Consider the following 17497-nt stretch of genomic DNA (forward strand, 5'->3'; position numbering starts at 1 on the left):
AAGTCTAGTTTAGGATTAGGTAATTCTCGTGGTTTCTTTTTTACCCATATAAAATTATCTATAATAATTAAAATATTAAAAACAACCTAGAGTGAAAAGATTTATACCCTTATTCTTGTTCGGTTCTTTTAAATAGAAAATTGATGTGAGGAACTGTCAATTTTTTGTTTTCTCCAAAAAGAAATTAATGGGTTCGATCTTCTGCTTAAAGAAAATAAAACCAAACCAAATGAGTTCAAATTTGGTTGGGTTTGGTACACTTCTACTTTTTATAGTGTTTTTTTGTTCCCACTTCTAACTTCTTCTATTTCATCTCTAAACAACAAATAATTGCTTTCGTTCTAAAATACGTCTGCTCAAAAACAAAGGTCCAATTCCATTCTATTCTACTTCTTCCTTTTCCGGCTGATTCCAACGCCCAGAAATATCACAATCTTCCGACACCGAAATTATGAAGATGAATGTTTTCAGATTGGCTGGGGATATGACCCATTTGTCCAGTATTTTGGTTTTACTTCTCAAAATCCATACTATCAAGTCTTGTGCTGGTTCGTCTTCTTTCTCTAATTAATCAAACCCTTTTACCACTGTTTTACTGGTTGTGGACTTTCTCAACTCCCTCCTCAATTATTCGTGTACTTGTATATGATGGTCACTTATTGGTGCCTCATTGTTTTGGAACTTAATGAGACTAGAATTTGGGTAAGGGTTTGGTTTGGTTAGTCCTTGATTTTCCTCTTCTTTTGGCAAATTCGATTGGAATTTGAGTTTCAGTCATGGATTCGACTTGAAAACTTGAACTCGTGAACTCACATTTTTAACTTTTATGAATTATAAACTTACAAATTCCAATATACATTGCAAAACTCCAAGCTTCCTACCTTCAAATGTAGATCATACAAGGTTAAGTGTATGCAACTATTCTGTTAGACCTCCAATTGTATTGCAATATAGTAGGAGAGGGAAGAAGGATAGTGCACATGCGAGTGGGAGTGTGAGCATTAAGGATGCGGACCACAGTTGGTTTGAGGAAAGAAGTAGTTAAATAGGAGGGCATTCGGAAAGGAGAGGGGAGAGCATTTTGTGGGTAGTTTCCGCGTTCAACCTTGAGAGAAAGGAGAGGCATAGGGTAGTTCTACATGTTTTCTGTAATTTCAATTTAGAATTGATATTCTATCGATTCTTCTTTGTAATAGTTAAGTATTATCAATTGAATAAGAACATATCTCTTGGTGTTCTATCATATTCCTTTGGTTTATGAAATCTTACTGTCTTCTATCAATGAACCACCGCAGGTTGGAGCAAGGTGAAAAAGTAAACTGGACTAGATTGGGTTCAAGTCCTTGGGAAACTTTTGGACTTTGGAGCAAGAGTGGGACTGTTTAGTCTGTTAGAATTTAAATATGAGCAGTTATAGTCATTATATGAGACCTATAGTTTGCGTTAGAAGTAATGGAAGTTATGTTTTTTTAGTCATGGAGCCATGAACTCTGAGCCAAATGAGGAGTGGAGTTCTCTAAACTCCTACTCCGTTGGTCAAGTATCCCCTTTGGAGGACTACCTATGTAGAATATTAAAAATTTTGTGAGTTGTTGATAAGCAAATGTCGGAGGGTAAAATAATTTTCCATAAGCTCATGACGGTTTGTGTAAACTAGTCTAGTCTAGACATTGGCTAATGTCTTTTATTAATGGAATATAAATTCTTTGGATGTGGATCAGGATATTTTCTTTACCTCACAAATTTCGCTTTCATCGTTATAATCTAGCCAGTCTGTTGTCTCTGGACTTTCTGCACTGATTATTTCATCATAAAACAGTTCAGTTTGACGAGTCTCTTATGTTTTCTTTGCTGCGATATGAGCAATAACTTGTTGGTTGTGAAAGTTTAAACTCTAATTCTGATTAAAGCTACCATGTCTATTAGTATATCATGTCTGAATCTGATTATTGATTCTGCAGGCATTTCTTTGAAGACTCAAGAACTTTACGCCCTGGTGTTTATTACCCGTTATTTGGACATTTTTGACCGATTTACATCAATATATAATTTGCTAATGAAATTAATATTCCTGGCGAGTTCTCTATCCATTGTTTGGTACATGCGACGTCACAAAGCCGTGCGTAGGTCATATGATAAGGACCAGGACACGTTTCGCCACCAATTTATCGTGTTGCCTTGTCTGTTGTTGGCACTAGTTATTAATCATAAACTTACATTTAAAGAGGTACATACAGTGTTTCTTTTTCTTCTCTTTCTTTTGAAGTGGTTCTTATCACAACTGAGTGTCGAGTCCATCATGAATTGCATTATAGATATAGCTTTGCATCATTTTTCGATCCCTGTTCTATGTTCTTAATGAATGCAAATGTTAGGTAATGTGGACGTTTTCCCTATATCTCGAAGCCGTTGCCATTCTTCCTCAATTGGTGTTGCTACAAAGGACAAGGAATATCGATACTTTAACAGGACAATACGTTTTCCTTCTTGGGTAACTCTCCATTTCCAAAATCTTTTCCGAGTGTCTTGTTATGTACATTTGATTTTGATTTTAAACCGCATATGGGTATTGAAGGATTCTAAAGGAATTTATGTTCCATCCGTGAAGATGAAAACATTTTGTTTTCATTTTTGTCTCTTACCATGCTGTTTCAAGACATGCTTAATTGTCTAATTTATCTCCAAATTGTGTTCAGAAGTTATGATGATACCAAATGGGTTACTTAGTATTAAACAAACAGAATATCGTTACATTCTCCTTGATGCAAGATTTTGTGTTGGCTTGATCACCTTTTCAAGGTAATGCCTTTAGGTCTTTCACATCTCTTGTTGGGAAGCTATCTTGTGAAAAAATTTAATGATTTTGAGAATCATTCTGTCATTACCAAATAAAAAAAGAAAACTTAAGGTTGGTTGAGTTATACTTTGTAACTTCTTTTGATGAACTTTTATGGATTTCTTTCACTGAAAGAGAGTTGCATCCATTTAAGTCCCTGCAAGAGATACAACTATCTGAAAGTTGGGAAGGCCTTTGTTTCAAAAGCATGAACGCATACTCCTTTTCATCTAAACCTAAGCCTTTGAACATACATTTATCTCCTTGTTATCTTATCTTTTCAGTGCCTACCGTGTGTTGTACTTGCTAAATTGGGTCTATCGCTACTTCACCGAACCTCACTTTGTCCGCTGGATAAGTACGTCTCTCTCTCTCTCACATACTCACACGGGCGCGCACACACAGGCAAAATTGTTCCTTATTCGTCGTCTAACAAATTTGCTTTTGCAGCTTGGATAGCTGGTCTCATGCAAACATTGCTGTATGCCGATTTCTTTTACTACTACATCTTAAGGTAAGTTCAACAACATAATGTTTGATGCTTTGTATTATAATGCATACGTCTTCGATCCTTGGATGATTTTCTACCATTGACTCCATTTTAATTGATTTCTTTCAGCTGGAAGAACAACGTCAAACTTGAGTTACCAGCTTAACCTAAAGGGATTAGTGTTGGAATCGTGTTACACTTTGGCAGAAGGTGAAGAACTTGAAAATCTCGCTGCATTTTTAATTTTGTTTTTATTGATCTTTTCTGTTAGTTTTGAATTAGTTCTAGTATGGGGCTTTATTTAAATTAGGAAGACTTGAATTGGAGATGGCCTTATAAATATAATCTTTCATTTTCATCCTTTTGTTCAATCTCAAAAACTTCAATTTCAAAATTATCAATTTGTATGCAGCTTTCTTCTACAAAATGGGGGCTCTCGTAATTGAAGACTGCAGATGAATGTATAGGTCAAATTATAGAAACAATACGTCCGAAATTTGTCTTTTTTAAACCACTTTTATTCTTCAAAAAGTTGTTATACTCTTTGAGGTAGAAAAAAGCGTTGGAATGTTGGACAAAAGGTCGGTCATTCGTTCAAACTTAATCTAAGCAAGCATCCTAGTTACTACCACATTCTAGATACTCGCTATATCGACTTTCCATCTTATTACAAATGTAGTTTTGAAACATAAATGAAGGTCGCAGTATTGTACACAAAACAACGAAAATTCAAGTGCAGTTTTTATAATTTAGTCTTTACTAAATAAAAGAAACTGCCAGTCGCAAGAATTTCAGCATTTTTTAAATTTTAGGCTAAAAACATAATTACTTCAAACAATTCTGGTCTCTCAAATTGATCGAGATGCGTGTGAAGCATCTGAAGATCAAAATGGTATTCTGGCTCTCAATAACTCAAATTATTTTTCAACAAATCTAATCAAAGTATTAAGCACAAATCTAAAAGCACTAAAACAAATGGAAACTAGTTCAAATATTTACGCTAACTGGTCTAGACACTGTCATTTCAAGTAAGGAAAGATGGAAAAGATAGGAATATTGCAGGATGATTATCTTGAAACTTTCCTTTATGCGTTTTGATATCCTTTCTCTTCGGTGTATCGAGTACTTAAACGACAAAGTAAACAATACGCTTCAGCTTTGTATATGGGTATCAGCAACAACTAACAATGTTATATGATATGAAAAAGGTGCTGACCAAAAAAAGAAATTCGCACCTGTGTAAGAATATGCAACCGATCCATTTACAATGTTGTTCAACCTACAAGCCTAAGTTTCTTTGAAAATTTGGATCACTTATCAATATAATCTGCAGATTGGATGACCCTGAAAAGCTCCTTCAAGTTAGCCAATATATGACGTGGGCCCAAACTCTTCACGCCAATAAAGTTCAGAAGTTGCTCCAAGTCCTGCAACAGATTGACAGAGCAGAACTATGACACAAGTAGAGCTTAAAAGATCAACACGAAGTGGCTTGTTAAAAGCAATAATTGAAGTAAACGTAGTAGGTAAAATTATAGTTCTTAAGCCAGGAGGACTAGGGATGAAAAACCCAAACAAAAAAGAAACAGAAACAAAATGCGTGAGATGGAATGGTTTCTGTAGAAAATTGAGAATGGTGAATTTGAATTATATGAGCTAACCATCTTGCCACTTCGCATGAAAAACCTACTACTTATTTTGGAACTTGAAGAATCACAAAATCCAGACTAAGAATGAATGAAGGAAACACCTTGTTTAACAGAAATACAGCATAAGCAGCTCTCGTTGTATCTTGTCCATCTAAAAAGAGTGGGAACTCGACATGCTTCAAATTTGTGGAAGGTTGAGTGGTGGATAAGGAAGCAGATGACGTGGGTTCTATTGAAGGTGCGTAGTCACAAAGGTAGGAACGAGAACCACCCAAGCGTAAAGGGTAGCGTAAGGGAACTTTTAGATATGAAGATATAAGGGAGACAGCCTGCAGAAAAATAGAACACAATAGCGTCTACATTTAACATCACTGACTGTTAAAACAGCATCAACTAGAGGTTAACCAAAACCAAATCATAATATTTCACAACAATCCAAACTAAATACACCAAATAGGCAAATATTACTTGCAAAGTCTAGCCGACATTAAGCAGCTTGTAAATTAGTAGTTGTAGAAGAAGAAGAAAGTACAAGTTGACAGCACAATCATATCAAGATGAGAGAGAACATACATGAGCTACGTATCCCAAGGCAGATGCAGACCTCTGAGTCTCTTTCTTGTCGCTGAAGAAGCTCATCTTTTTAAATGGAAGCACATTCAAATTTAGACCTAATATTGTCAAAGATCCATGATTGACAGGTTTAGATCCAGAAGAATTCCCTGGTGGAATGAAAAAATGTATATGATCAAAAGGCACGATCAAATGAAGTCTTAACATGGTACAGCATAAAAAATTCTGTAAAGACTAAAACAATAATATTAACAGGCTATGAAAGATAAGGTACAATGGTCGAGAATATTATGCATTCTAACACAAGGGCTTAACACAACTAATACTTGCGAGGTTTTGCTTCAAAAATAGTAGCATCAAGTGAGAAACAGAAAATATTTTAATGAATTTTTATCAATTTGATCGCACTTCAAAAGAGAGACAAATAGTGCGGATTTTTTAAATAATTCCTCCAACTATCTTGCAATACCTGGACTGAACCAAGTCTCGTAAGTGAAAAATTATCGACTGTCTCAGACTTACTAGCATATACCTAATCTACTAGTGCTGGGAAATGATTCGAGCTCTTGATCCTTAGCAGGTCCAGTCGATATTTTTACGGGATAGAGAAATGCAACTTGTGAAATCATAAATTGCTGTCTTCTTCTCAGCGTCTTCTGTAAGCTTTTAAGGCGATCATAGCCTTCTTCCCCAGAAAGTAATCTATTTGACTCCTGTCAAAGATAAGGAATCATAACAGCATGCCAGTTACCTAGTTAGTAGAGTCGCTAGTAAAGATTTCTCTGAGAACTTTATTTACTATTCTGGGTGGAGACCCAGTGACTTGAATATCAACAGAAGAAATGAAAAACAAAAGAAAAATTGTAAATATTTTCAATCATCAATGTTGCCTAGGACATGGAATTCACAAATTTACATTCATCAGGCAATTGTTGAGGGCTTGGTAGCAGCCTGCGGCATCACATCCCCATTAAGTATGAACTATCTTAAGGATTTTCAACAATCAGTACGATAGCTTTGCAACCTTACAGAACAACACTACAAAAATTCCATTTTGAGATAAATGTGGTGAAGGATAACATATGTTAAAATTGATCTCTTCGACTTCAAAATACCAGAGACCTTAAGCCAGAGTCGTTATCCATTTTTTATGTTATTAACAAGTTAGGCATCTCTACAAAGTATGGTTAATGAGTGTATGTGTGTGTCATGATTATTTCCATCTCTACTTAGTTCTTGCTCATATTAATGAAATTTTTTATGTGACTTCTAATCATACTGCAGATAGTTTACCTGCAATCGCTTCCTAGCTTTAGATAAAGCAGTCCCAGCAACCAAAAGTGATCTGACTTCAATGCTAAGACTTTCCTCTTGTTTCTTCACATCCTCTGATACAAGTTTAGAACGCATCCCCATATTCTCCATAATACATTTCCTCGCTTCAAGTTTCTCGCGCATCTCAGCAAGCTCATTTGACCGACTAACTGACTGGGAATCAATCTGTCCAACAAATAACAACCAAAAGTCCAAAGACTTTATCTACATGGCTTGAAATCACCCACATAAAAATTCCTAAAGAAGATCAATCAAAACCTTCCAATCCCCCCAAAAGGGAAGACACCAAAATAAAATCGAGAAGGCCAACAGTTATCTATTTTAACTGTTCTCTTAATGAAACTTCACTCATTAGCCTTCAAGGGTAACGCGGTAATGCAACAAATCGCCAAAATATATATTCTAAGATGTAAATGACGAGAAATTCGACCTCCACTCAACTTGTAGTTTTGAGAAAAAATGCCGTGACCCGGAATCGGAATGAGCAAAAAAAGGGTCTAAAACCCTCAGCCTTGTTGAGTATAACATAAACTCCTCTGCCGCATAAACTAAAAAATTCTCGCACTACACTTCTCCAACATCACTAAGAAACTAAATAGATCCCATTCCCAATAATCCCCAGACGTTCCAAGAAAAAAACCCAATTCACACAGTAGATGAAAATGCAGGCTGCCCAAAATCCCCAAGCAGAAGATAAAAAACCACAAAATTAAAATCAACGAAAAGAAACCTGAATTAAGGAGTCAAGCTTTTGCTTAAGAGATTCTTTTTGTTGCTTCGCTTCCTGGAGTGCCGAAGAGAGACTCCATAGCCTGGCAAGCTCTTGTTCGAAGTCCTCCCATTCAATAACCTTGGCATTTTCCGGATCCGATAATCTGGTGGAGTCTGAAGAAGAAGAAGAAGAAGAAAGGGGTTTGTCGTTTTCCATGAAGGAGTCGAAAAGAAAGGAGGATGTTCGAGTTGAAGAAGTTACAACGGCTCGGCGTCATCGTCTTTCCAGTTCGGAACAACTGTAAAAAAGCCTCAAGAAACCATTGGAATTCCTTCCTTTCTTTGTCTTTCTAACAGAAAAAAAGAAAAAAAAAAAGGGTTCGGATTCTCAGAATTGAAGCGAGAAGAAGAAAGAAAGAAGTGAGGCTTTGAGATCATGAGATGTAACGAAATTAGATATTTGGGGGAAAAAATTGGTTTTGTTAAAATTTACACTTTTTATTGAAAATGTTAGAAATAATATCAGATCTCTTAAACTTTAAAATATCAAATAAGTTCTAAGCTTTTTATTTACATTTACATTTTTTTCATATTTAATGCCTTTAAAACATCTTGAGGTTTAATATATATGGACCTTAATTTCAGGTAAGATCTTTCCATCTTAGAGCCATCGGATGTTCGGTATATAATAAGAAGTTGGTAAATTTGAAAATTTCGGTATATAATGTTTTTAAAAAAAATCGTGTGCTTTTTTCCTACAAATCTAAAACTTAAAAAGTTCATCTAATTGAAAATTAGGGTTCAATGAGGGAGAAAAAATTGAATATTCTTTATAACTGATGATGCTCGTCAAATAAAATTAAAATGTAGAAATCAATTACAGATTTTGAGTTTTAACAAAAGTTTTTTTGTAATGGTGGTATAATCATTGCTTGTCTCTCTCTTCATAGCACAGTGACTCCCACTTCCTATAGACAATTGGGTGAAGAAGCACTAATGTGCTCTGACCTTTGTTGTGTTTTAGTTCCATGAATGTGAAGAAGTAAAGATTGGAAATCTAACATCGTGTTGAGTACATAAATAATGTGTTAAAAAGAAGATGATCGATGAAGCCTCTAAATAATATGTTATTGGAGTTGTCATAAATCATGTTTATGTTTTGGCATTGCCATACCCAAAGTGCGAGCTACCTAAGATGATAATCTCATTTTGGAGGGTGACTCATTTATCCATATTGTTGTTTCCCTCTTTCAAAAGATAGGGTACAAGTACACCAAGTACTAGCTGAAATGTTGAGCTGTGCCCCTGGGGGGACGCGTTTACTCACTTTTCCCATTAAAACCAACCATTTTGCTTAAAATATGACAAACTAAATTTGAGGAGAAAAAAAAGTGCACTTCGATTCTCTAGACGAAATAATAAATTTTACATAACCTCAATCTGTCTTAATTGTTTTTCTTCCCCTTTGGCCTTCTCCTCAATGATCTTTTTAGAAAATGTGCACCAAGTTAGCTGAATCCAAAAATGAAACAAATGCAATTTCCAGTCGACCATTAAAATGCAGAACATAAGTAGAAGAATGTGGAAAAAACAATAAAAAGAAATGGCAGAAGAGAAATTAAAACTTAGATTAAAAACATTTAACCCTCAGCAGTATCCAACAATTTAATGTCTCAAAATGACTCAAAAACAGCATACCAAAATTAAAAAGAGAAAAAACACAAAACCAGACATGTAAACTAAATAAATAAGAACTACTAAGAGTACCAAAAACCAAAAGTCTCATATTTTGCATATTAAAACCATGTTTTCTCAATGACACAAAATGCAGGCTTTGATCACTTATTTCTTCTTCACGGCGGACTTGGTGACCTTGGCTCCTGTTGGGTCCTTCTTCTCCACACTCTTGATAACACCAACAGCAACGGTTTGACGCATATCACGAACAGCAAAACGACCCAATGGTGGGTATGAAGAGAAGGTCTCCACAACCATGGGCTTGGTTGGAACCATCTTAACCATACCGGCATCTCCATTCTTCAAGAACTTGGGCTCCTTCTCAAGCTCCTTACCAGATCGACGATCGATTTTGGTGAGGATCTCAGCGAACTTAACAGCAATGTGGGAGGTGTGGCAATCAAGGACTGGAGCATAACCATTACCGATCTGACCGGGGTGGTTCATGATGATAACCTGAGATGTGAAGTTGGCAGCTTCCTTGGCAGGGTCGTCCTTGGAGTTCGAGGCAACAAAACCACGCTTGAGATCCTTGACAGCAACGTTCTTGACGTTGAATCCAACATTGTCACCGGGCAAAGCTTCTGGGAGAGACTCGTGGTGCATTTCAACAGACTTAACTTCAGTGGTCAGTCCAGTTGGTCCGAACGTAACAACCATACCAGGCTTGAGGATACCAGTTTCAACACGTCCAACAGGGACAGTTCCAATACCACCAATCTTGTAAACGTCCTGAAGTGGGAGACGGAGGGGCTTGTCTGAGGGCCTCTTGGGCTCAGAGATCAAGTCAAGAGCCTCAAGAAGGGTTGGTCCCTTGTACCAGTCAAGGTTGGTGGACCTCTCAATCATGTTGTCACCCTCGAAACCAGAGATTGGAACGAAGGGGATTTTGTCTGGGTTGTATCCGACCTTCTTGAGGTAAGATGAGACTTCCTTCACGATTTCATCGTACCTTGCCTTGGAGTATTTGGGAGTGGTGGCATCCATCTACATAAGACAACAATAAAAAGCAAGATACATTAAAAACAAATTGCATTCACTCCTGGAAAAAATTGTATGCTATATGAAAAGTTTTATAAGAAATTAGAAAGCCAAAATAGTAAGAAATTGAATATGGAATATTCTATTAACAACTACGCCTAATAGAAATAGCATTATTAACAAGGTATCAGTATCTATTATATGGGGAGAGAGGGGGATTTGAACCCCCATTGATTCTTTGAAAAGAACCACACCAGTTTTGGGACCGGAGCCAACACCCTAATGGCCATTCTCTCCTCAAGAAAACAGAATTTATTACCTAATAAAGCGAACACAGATCATAGTCAGGACAATGATAAATAACGTCCATGGATGCCAGCAAATAGCCACATTGCATCTTCACTATGAATGTGGCCCTCTATCAGATTTATAACATAAATTATATTGTCAAAATTAACAACTATTATATAAAAGAAAATAAAACATGCAAGAACGGAATAGCAAAACGTATGCATGTATAACAACCTTGTTGCAGCAGCAGATCATTTGCTTGACACCAAGGGTGAAAGCGAGAAGAGCATGCTCACGAGTCTGACCATCCTTAGAAATACCAGCCTCAAAACCACCAGTGGTGGAGTCAATAATGAGGACAGCACAGTCAGCCTGTGAGGTTCCAGTAATCATGTTCTTGATAAAGTCACGATGTCCGGGAGCATCGATGACTGTGCAGTAGTACTTGGTGGTCTCAAACTTCCACAGGGCAATGTCAATGGTAATACCACGTTCACGCTCCGCCTTAAGTTTGTCGAGCACCCAAGCATACTTGAATGACCTCTTGTTCATCTCAGCGGCTTCCTTCTCGAATCTCTCAATCACACGCTTGTCAATTCCTCCAAGCTTGTAGATAAGATGACCAGTGGTGGTCGACTTCCCAGAGTCGACATGGCCAATAACCACGATGTTGATATGAGTCTTTTCCTTACCCATTTGGTATTAATCGAACTGCAAACAAAGAAACAAAGGAAGGATAAGAACTCCCTACATTCGAAACCGTCTAACACAACAACAACAAAGGATTTGACAGAAAATAAATCAACTGATATTATACACATAATCGGCATAAACAACATCCTAAAAAGTAACATGATATTAGAAGATCTAACAACCCTAGTTAAGCATAACAATACATGTAGGAGGGTTCACGAGAACATAAAGCCACCATAAACAACCCAATAAACAAATCTAGAAAATCAATTTCTAAAAACAAAAAAAGCTGAATCTCAGCTATGAAACATCATAAACGTAACGTCAGATTTCACAATATTATTGAACATCCATACAAAGATGTAAATCATAACAAAGATAAGGCATGCTACGTTGAATCATCATCTATTGTCGAACACCTAAGATACTATCAGTTTATTAAAAAAAGAAAAACATACATTAACTCAAAGTTTACCCAAGATCCGTAAAGGGTCATCAATTTACAACGTGATAATTCTAGATCTGACTCAAAACATTAACACAGGCATACAAAACAAATCGAGGAAGAAATATGACAAGGTCGTGCCTTATGATTGCATAAAAGTTACAAAGAAACGAATCAACAAAAGAGAAACATGAAACAAAAACAAGGAAGAGGAAGAAGAATCGAAAGCTTACCCACAAGAATTTGCAGAGAAATCAAAAGAAAGAAGCAGCCTAAATTTAACGCAGGAGCAAGCAGCGAGGCATTTGCAATGAGGTTTATGGTATATTTATAGCCAAAGTGCGTCTAGGGTTTCTATGAGACCGTGGTATCGCTTTTAATTAATTTTACAATTATACCCTTCTATCTTGAAACATAATTACGATAATAGCCCTTGATTTGCTTGCCCTAATTCCTCTTCTTCGACGGATATACTTTTGAGGCGCAGTCGTACGGCAGACCACAAGATTGAGAAGCTGCCACCATCATTTTTTTCTCTCTTTTTTTTTTTTTCCTTTATTGAAAATTTACGAAATTGGTTATTTGAAATTAAATTCTATTAAAAAGAAAAAATTAAAGTCTATGACTCTATTGTTTATTTTTGGAATATTGCGTACTAGTTGGGATATATGCGTTTTCAAATTATATTCCCTAAAAATAACAGTTTAGACATTCAATTTTTGTTTAAAACAATTTAGTTAATACACTTTTAGAATTATAAAAAAAAAAAAAAATAGTTTTTATCTATACTAAAAATACCGTTATGATGTCTTTTTTTTTTTCTCTATTATACCAAGTAGATTAGATTAGGTTGTTCACGATTTATTTTTTGAATAATTTACGAATTATTAATTTTAAAATAGTATATAGACTAGAATGAATTAATTTGTTTTCATTTTTCTAAGATTTGAATTAAGATAGGATGAAATCAATTTTTAATTTTAAATAAGAAGATGTGTATTTTTTTAATTACCAGATATTTATTATGATGTTTTTAAAAAATAAATTAAATAAGTAATCTCAAATTATGCAAATCACAATGAAAGGTAAGATCATGTTTGGGAAAGGGTTTCAAAGAGGAGGGTGGGGTTGATTATCGTAATGCTAGTTTTAGTCCCTAACCTCTTCTTTAACCCTATTATAATTCTAGTTTTATTCCTCAACTTTCTCTTAATCTTTTTTTTTATATATTTGTAATTTTTTATATTTATAAATTTTGTTAATTTTTTTATTTTAAAAACATAGTTTGTTTTTAAGTAATGAATTCGTTACAATTACTGTATTCAAATTTTAATTTCTTCATTGTTCAAGGTAATTTATTGTGATTATACAATTAAATTTAATTTAACTACCTCGAAAAGTCTATGTTCAAATTCATATCAATATATTTGTGAAATTAAAATTTTGATATCAATCTCAACCTGATTGTATTTTGTTAATTTGCTTAAATATTTAAAGAATAAAAATTAAAGTTAATATTTTTAAAGTGGACTAAAATAAATTCAACATAAATCTAAAACTAGATTCACTGTAATTTTCAACTAAAAAACAAAATTATAATTGGTAAAAGTCTTGATTGTTATTTTCTATTCCTGATACTTTGTATTTTTAATTGTTATTTAGACTTAATTACATATTTATGGGTTGTGTGTTACATTCATAAAAATCAATGCATTGAAATGTAATGTATACTTAAAAAGTGTTGAAAATGAACGTCGTAGTTAAATAAATTAAGGCAAATTATTTTACGAAAACTACGACGATTTAGTAAATTAAATATAAGAAATTCGTGTATTGGATTAATTATAATATGAATTAAATATATATATATATATATAAATTCCTTAACACTATCTACATAACTCATTTCTCAAAACACATCTTATCATAATACTTTCATAACCTTACCCACACAACTTTTCCCCAAAATGCATCTTATCATAACACTTTCTATAACTCTTCCCCCAAACACACCTTATCATAACACTTCCTCAACAATCATTTCCCCAAACACATTTTATCATAATTCTAGGTTTATCATAACTCTAACCTATAACCCAACCTTTCCCCAAATGGTCCTTGACATTATTAACTTACCATGTGTTCGATCTCTAGAATTTTATCTTGGCTGGATGCTTACGCTTGATTTGAAGAAGCGAAGCACGTGATGTTCTTGAAATTGGAGTCTTTGAAGAAAGCTTGTATCTTCGAAGAAGCTTCAATCTTCGAGGGTGTTCTTGAAGTTGAAGACTTGGAAGAAAGCTTGAATTTTCAAAAGAGCTTCAATCTTCGAAACTGTTCTTGAAGTTGGAGACTTAGAAGAAAGCTTGTATCTTCAAAGGAACTTTAATCTTCGAAGGTGTTCTTGAAGTTGGAGACTTTTTGGAAGAAAGCCTGTATCTTCAAAAGAACTTCAATCTTCGAGGGTGTTCTTGAAGTTGAGACTTTTTGGAAGAAAACTTGTATCTTTAAGAGCTTCAATCTTCTATAGCAGTTGAGGAGTCAAAAATTTTCCAACCGAAGAACTCCTCTATTTATATAGAGTTCCCTAGTGGGCTTTTACGGACTTGAGCCCGTGCTGGTTATGCACCATAGCCATGGGCTCAATTTGGGTCATATTTTATTTTAGGCTAGATTAAGCTTGTTTTTTGGCTCAATGAATTTTTGCCTAACTAAATAATATTTAATTGAACTAAAATAATTAATTTGATACAATTGTCGTAATAAAGACACCTAATTGTCAATTTGTTTTCAAATTTAATTTGGGACACATGTCAATTTTTACTTAATTCCAAATACAATTGTTTTAGTAAATGATGTGACAATTTGTGATTGGTTCCAAAATTTCTTATTCAACACGATGAATCCATATTTTTAATAAAAGTTTGAATTTGGATTTTTTCTTTTTTAAGGTGGATGATAATTTTGAAACTGATATTATAAGAACTTTCTTGTTGTGTATTTTCATTTTGATTTGATTTGAAAAACTTTTGTAAATTATAACAACTTAATAAATAAATTTTATAAAAGAAAATTTACTCTTTTGAGTTTTAAGAGGATATTATTTAAAATAAAAAATTATTAACTTCAAAATAAATAAATGTGTTATATTCTAAATAAACAAATGTGGAAGCATGGAAGTTTTTGGCCGGTTCGACTTTGTAAAAATGTGTTCGACTTTGTAAAAATGTGTTAGAGAGCAATTATGTTGTTTTGAATTCTTTTTACTCTATTTATAAAAAAATCATAAATATAACAAATCCATAATATGGGAGGTCTATAAAAAAGCAGCCATTTTTTTAGATATTTTATTTCTTTTTTTCTTTTTATCAATCTTTTTTCTTTTCATTTTTTCCAAACTTGGTATCGTATATCAAATATAAAATATTTACCGTTGATTGTTCAAGATCGTAGATGTCGTTTAGATTTAGAAGTAAATAAATATAAATGATCGTGTAGTAGACGAATCTTAGAAAATTTGTTTAGACATCTAAATGATCGTATGCCAACTATATTACATGCATGATTGACGATATGTAGGTTTTTTTCGTTTTCAGAATTATTATAAATATTTTGCGTTAAAAATATCTCTTAAAAAATACAAATTAGACCAGAATTTATTTGCAGTTTAGTTTATGTGTTAATTACTTTTATTTTATTGCTTAAAATTAAAATTGTGGCATATTACATAAGTGTAGCGGTTAGAAAACTATTATTTACAAATTCTGAGTAAATTCTAAATTTATCTATTGCAATTATTGCACTTTTAATGGTTAGTTCTTAAGTTGGCCATGGTTTTTTTTTTTTTTTTTTGGTATTGTTTTAATAAACAATATATTGCTAGTTTATAATGATAATTAATTAATTAATTGTAAACTATAATTTAATCTAAAATTTCTCTCCCACTAAATGGGTTGGATTGGATTAAGAAGATTTTTTTTTAACTAACACAATTTTTTGGGTGAAATTGCAACCTAAATAACTTAAATAAGATCTTCAAATATTTTATTGGGTTGGGTTGTCCAGTTATTTAATTAGTTTTGTTTCTTTTTTAAGTATATTTAAATGCCTCTAGTATTAAGATAAATTCATTGTCATTTTTGGGCATTAAAATTACAATATAAAATCATCTTATTCAGATAATTAGACATCCAATTATAATAAACACCTAAAAAGCTTTGACAAGCTAATTCATTGACCGTTCTATTCCTCTCACGACAAATAAATTGAAAGAAGACTATGCAGAAAGATTCAAGAGACCTCCAAATGAGATAAAGGAGACCACATATTTTTAAGGAAGCCTCAAACACCTTATTTAGCATGTCAATTAGCACATTGCAATCAGAAAACAAAGTGATTGAATCAACTTACGCCTTCTGGCAAAATGTAAATTTTAAAAAACTATGCATATTTAGGCATAAATAGGATATAATCGTACTTAGCAACTTTGATCAAAGCATTGTTGTTTAAAATCACCCTTTGTAGACAAATCTCTTCCTCAATTTGGTGAAGACCAACGAGCCTTCCATAACTTCATAACTTTGCAATTGAATGTGTCAAAATGACTCAACATAGATTCCTCAAAACCATTCACCCCTTCATGATGCCATAGCTCCATAGTTCTTTTTAACTTTCAGGATAATTGTTTTTCTTCCAACATATTGTAAAACTGCATGATATTTAAAAAAACCACACAGTTTGTGCAGCAACAATTATTTAAACCATTTGGAATACACATTCTAATATTGTAATATCATATCCTCTGTCATGGTAACAACATTAGTATTTGAGTTAGGAGCATTTTCACGATCTTCCTCTGTTAAGACAATTCTTTTTCACATGTCCAAATTATCTGGTTTCTCATTAACTTTTTCTATATGAACTCTTTATTCGCTTTCCAATTGCTAGTTATTAATATTGAATTATCCTATGATATACACCCTTCGCTATTCAGTATTCTTTCTTCTAACAAAATTCAATGTATGGACTTTTTATTATCTTTATTGGAATTGTGGTTGGACTCCTAAACCACCATTACTACCTAACTCTTTAGAAAGATCACTTGCTGTCTTCCTTTCAAAATCATCCTTTGACTTTCACTTCCAAGTTACCAAAGGTCAAAGTTGATCATTCCATCAAATTAATTCACATCAAACTTTATTAAACTCATAAATCTTCACATATTTGCTTCACTCCTACCAAATAAGCAAATGGTAAACATTCACGAGACTATTCACACTATAGTATGTTTCAATAATTTATTTATGATGAGGAGGCAACTCATGCTATATCACAACCATAGAGCATACTAAAAATGGTATAAATTAGGATTCAAAATCTCTAAAATCATTTGTTGGGAGAAACCTTGTACCATACTACTCCAAGAAAGGTGCCCTACAAGTAAAAGTACAAATATTTAATTGAAGCATCCTCTAAGTTCAAAATAATATTTATCTTTTTTGTCGTAAAAAGAATATTTAGTTAAAACAACTTTGAATTGAATGGGACTCAAAGCAATGAAAATATATACATTGGATAAATATATTTTTGGCCAAATAATTTTGTCCATAAATTTTGGATTTAATTTATATTTGGTCATTGTTTCAAAATGTTATACTTTTCTTTAGTTTTGGATTTGATTCTAATTTAATATGTTTATTTTAAATTGTTGCACTTTTATTCCTTTATTTTTTAGTTTTATTTTAAATTTGTCTTAC

General features: G+C 33.5%; 3 protein-coding genes across 6 annotated transcripts; 1 reads left to right on the forward strand and 2 right to left on the reverse strand.

Moving 5' to 3' along the window:
- Nucleotides 1–172: 172 nt before the first annotated feature.
- LOC103496962 (ER lumen protein-retaining receptor-like) lies at nt 173–4132 on the forward strand. Of its 2 annotated transcripts, XM_008459012.3 has the most exons (7): nt 284–548; nt 1962–2227; nt 2376–2491; nt 3121–3194; nt 3287–3350; nt 3456–3536; nt 3739–4132. In XM_008459012.3, exons 1-6 carry the CDS (start codon nt 452–454, stop codon nt 3490–3492), a joined length of 654 nt encoding a protein of 217 aa, XP_008457234.2. In that variant the 5' UTR covers nt 284–451; the 3' UTR covers nt 3493–3536; nt 3739–4132. The 2 variants fall into 2 exon arrangements, with proteins under 2 accessions (XP_008457233.2, XP_008457234.2); XM_008459011.3 differs by lacking the exon at nt 3739–4132 and having other exon boundaries at nt 173–548; nt 3456–3684.
- A 261-nt stretch (nt 4133–4393) lies between these two features.
- Nucleotides 4394–8119, reverse strand: LOC103496961 (uncharacterized). 2 transcript variants are annotated; one of them, XM_051084434.1, is made up of 7 exons: nt 7857–8050; nt 7614–7768; nt 6842–7048; nt 6081–6261; nt 5549–5697; nt 5077–5304; nt 4394–4753 (listed from the first exon to the last, which is right to left on the reverse strand). In XM_051084434.1, exons 1-7 carry the CDS (start codon nt 7870–7872, stop codon nt 4637–4639), a joined length of 1053 nt encoding a protein of 350 aa, XP_050940391.1. In that variant the 5' UTR covers nt 7873–8050; the 3' UTR covers nt 4394–4636. The 2 variants fall into 2 exon arrangements, with proteins under 2 accessions (XP_050940391.1, XP_008457231.2); XM_008459009.3 differs by having other exon boundaries at nt 7614–8119.
- Nucleotides 8120–9198: 1079 nt separating this feature from the next.
- On the reverse strand, nt 9199–12138 carry EF1 (elongation factor 1-alpha). Of its 2 annotated transcripts, none has more exons than XM_008459007.3 (3): nt 11975–12138; nt 10838–11314; nt 9199–10318 (listed from the first exon to the last, which is right to left on the reverse strand). In XM_008459007.3, exons 2-3 carry the CDS (start codon nt 11297–11299, stop codon nt 9437–9439), a joined length of 1344 nt encoding a protein of 447 aa, XP_008457229.1. In that variant the 5' UTR covers nt 11300–11314; nt 11975–12138; the 3' UTR covers nt 9199–9436. The 2 variants fall into 2 exon arrangements, with proteins under 2 accessions (XP_008457229.1, XP_050940392.1); XM_051084435.1 differs by having other exon boundaries at nt 11979–12039.
- Nucleotides 12139–17497: the final 5359 nt, after the last annotated feature.

The sequence above is a fragment of the Cucumis melo genome, chromosome 5, assembly GCF_025177605.1.
Source record: "Cucumis melo cultivar AY chromosome 5, USDA_Cmelo_AY_1.0, whole genome shotgun sequence".
NCBI classification, from domain to species: domain Eukaryota; kingdom Viridiplantae; phylum Streptophyta; class Magnoliopsida; order Cucurbitales; family Cucurbitaceae; genus Cucumis; species Cucumis melo.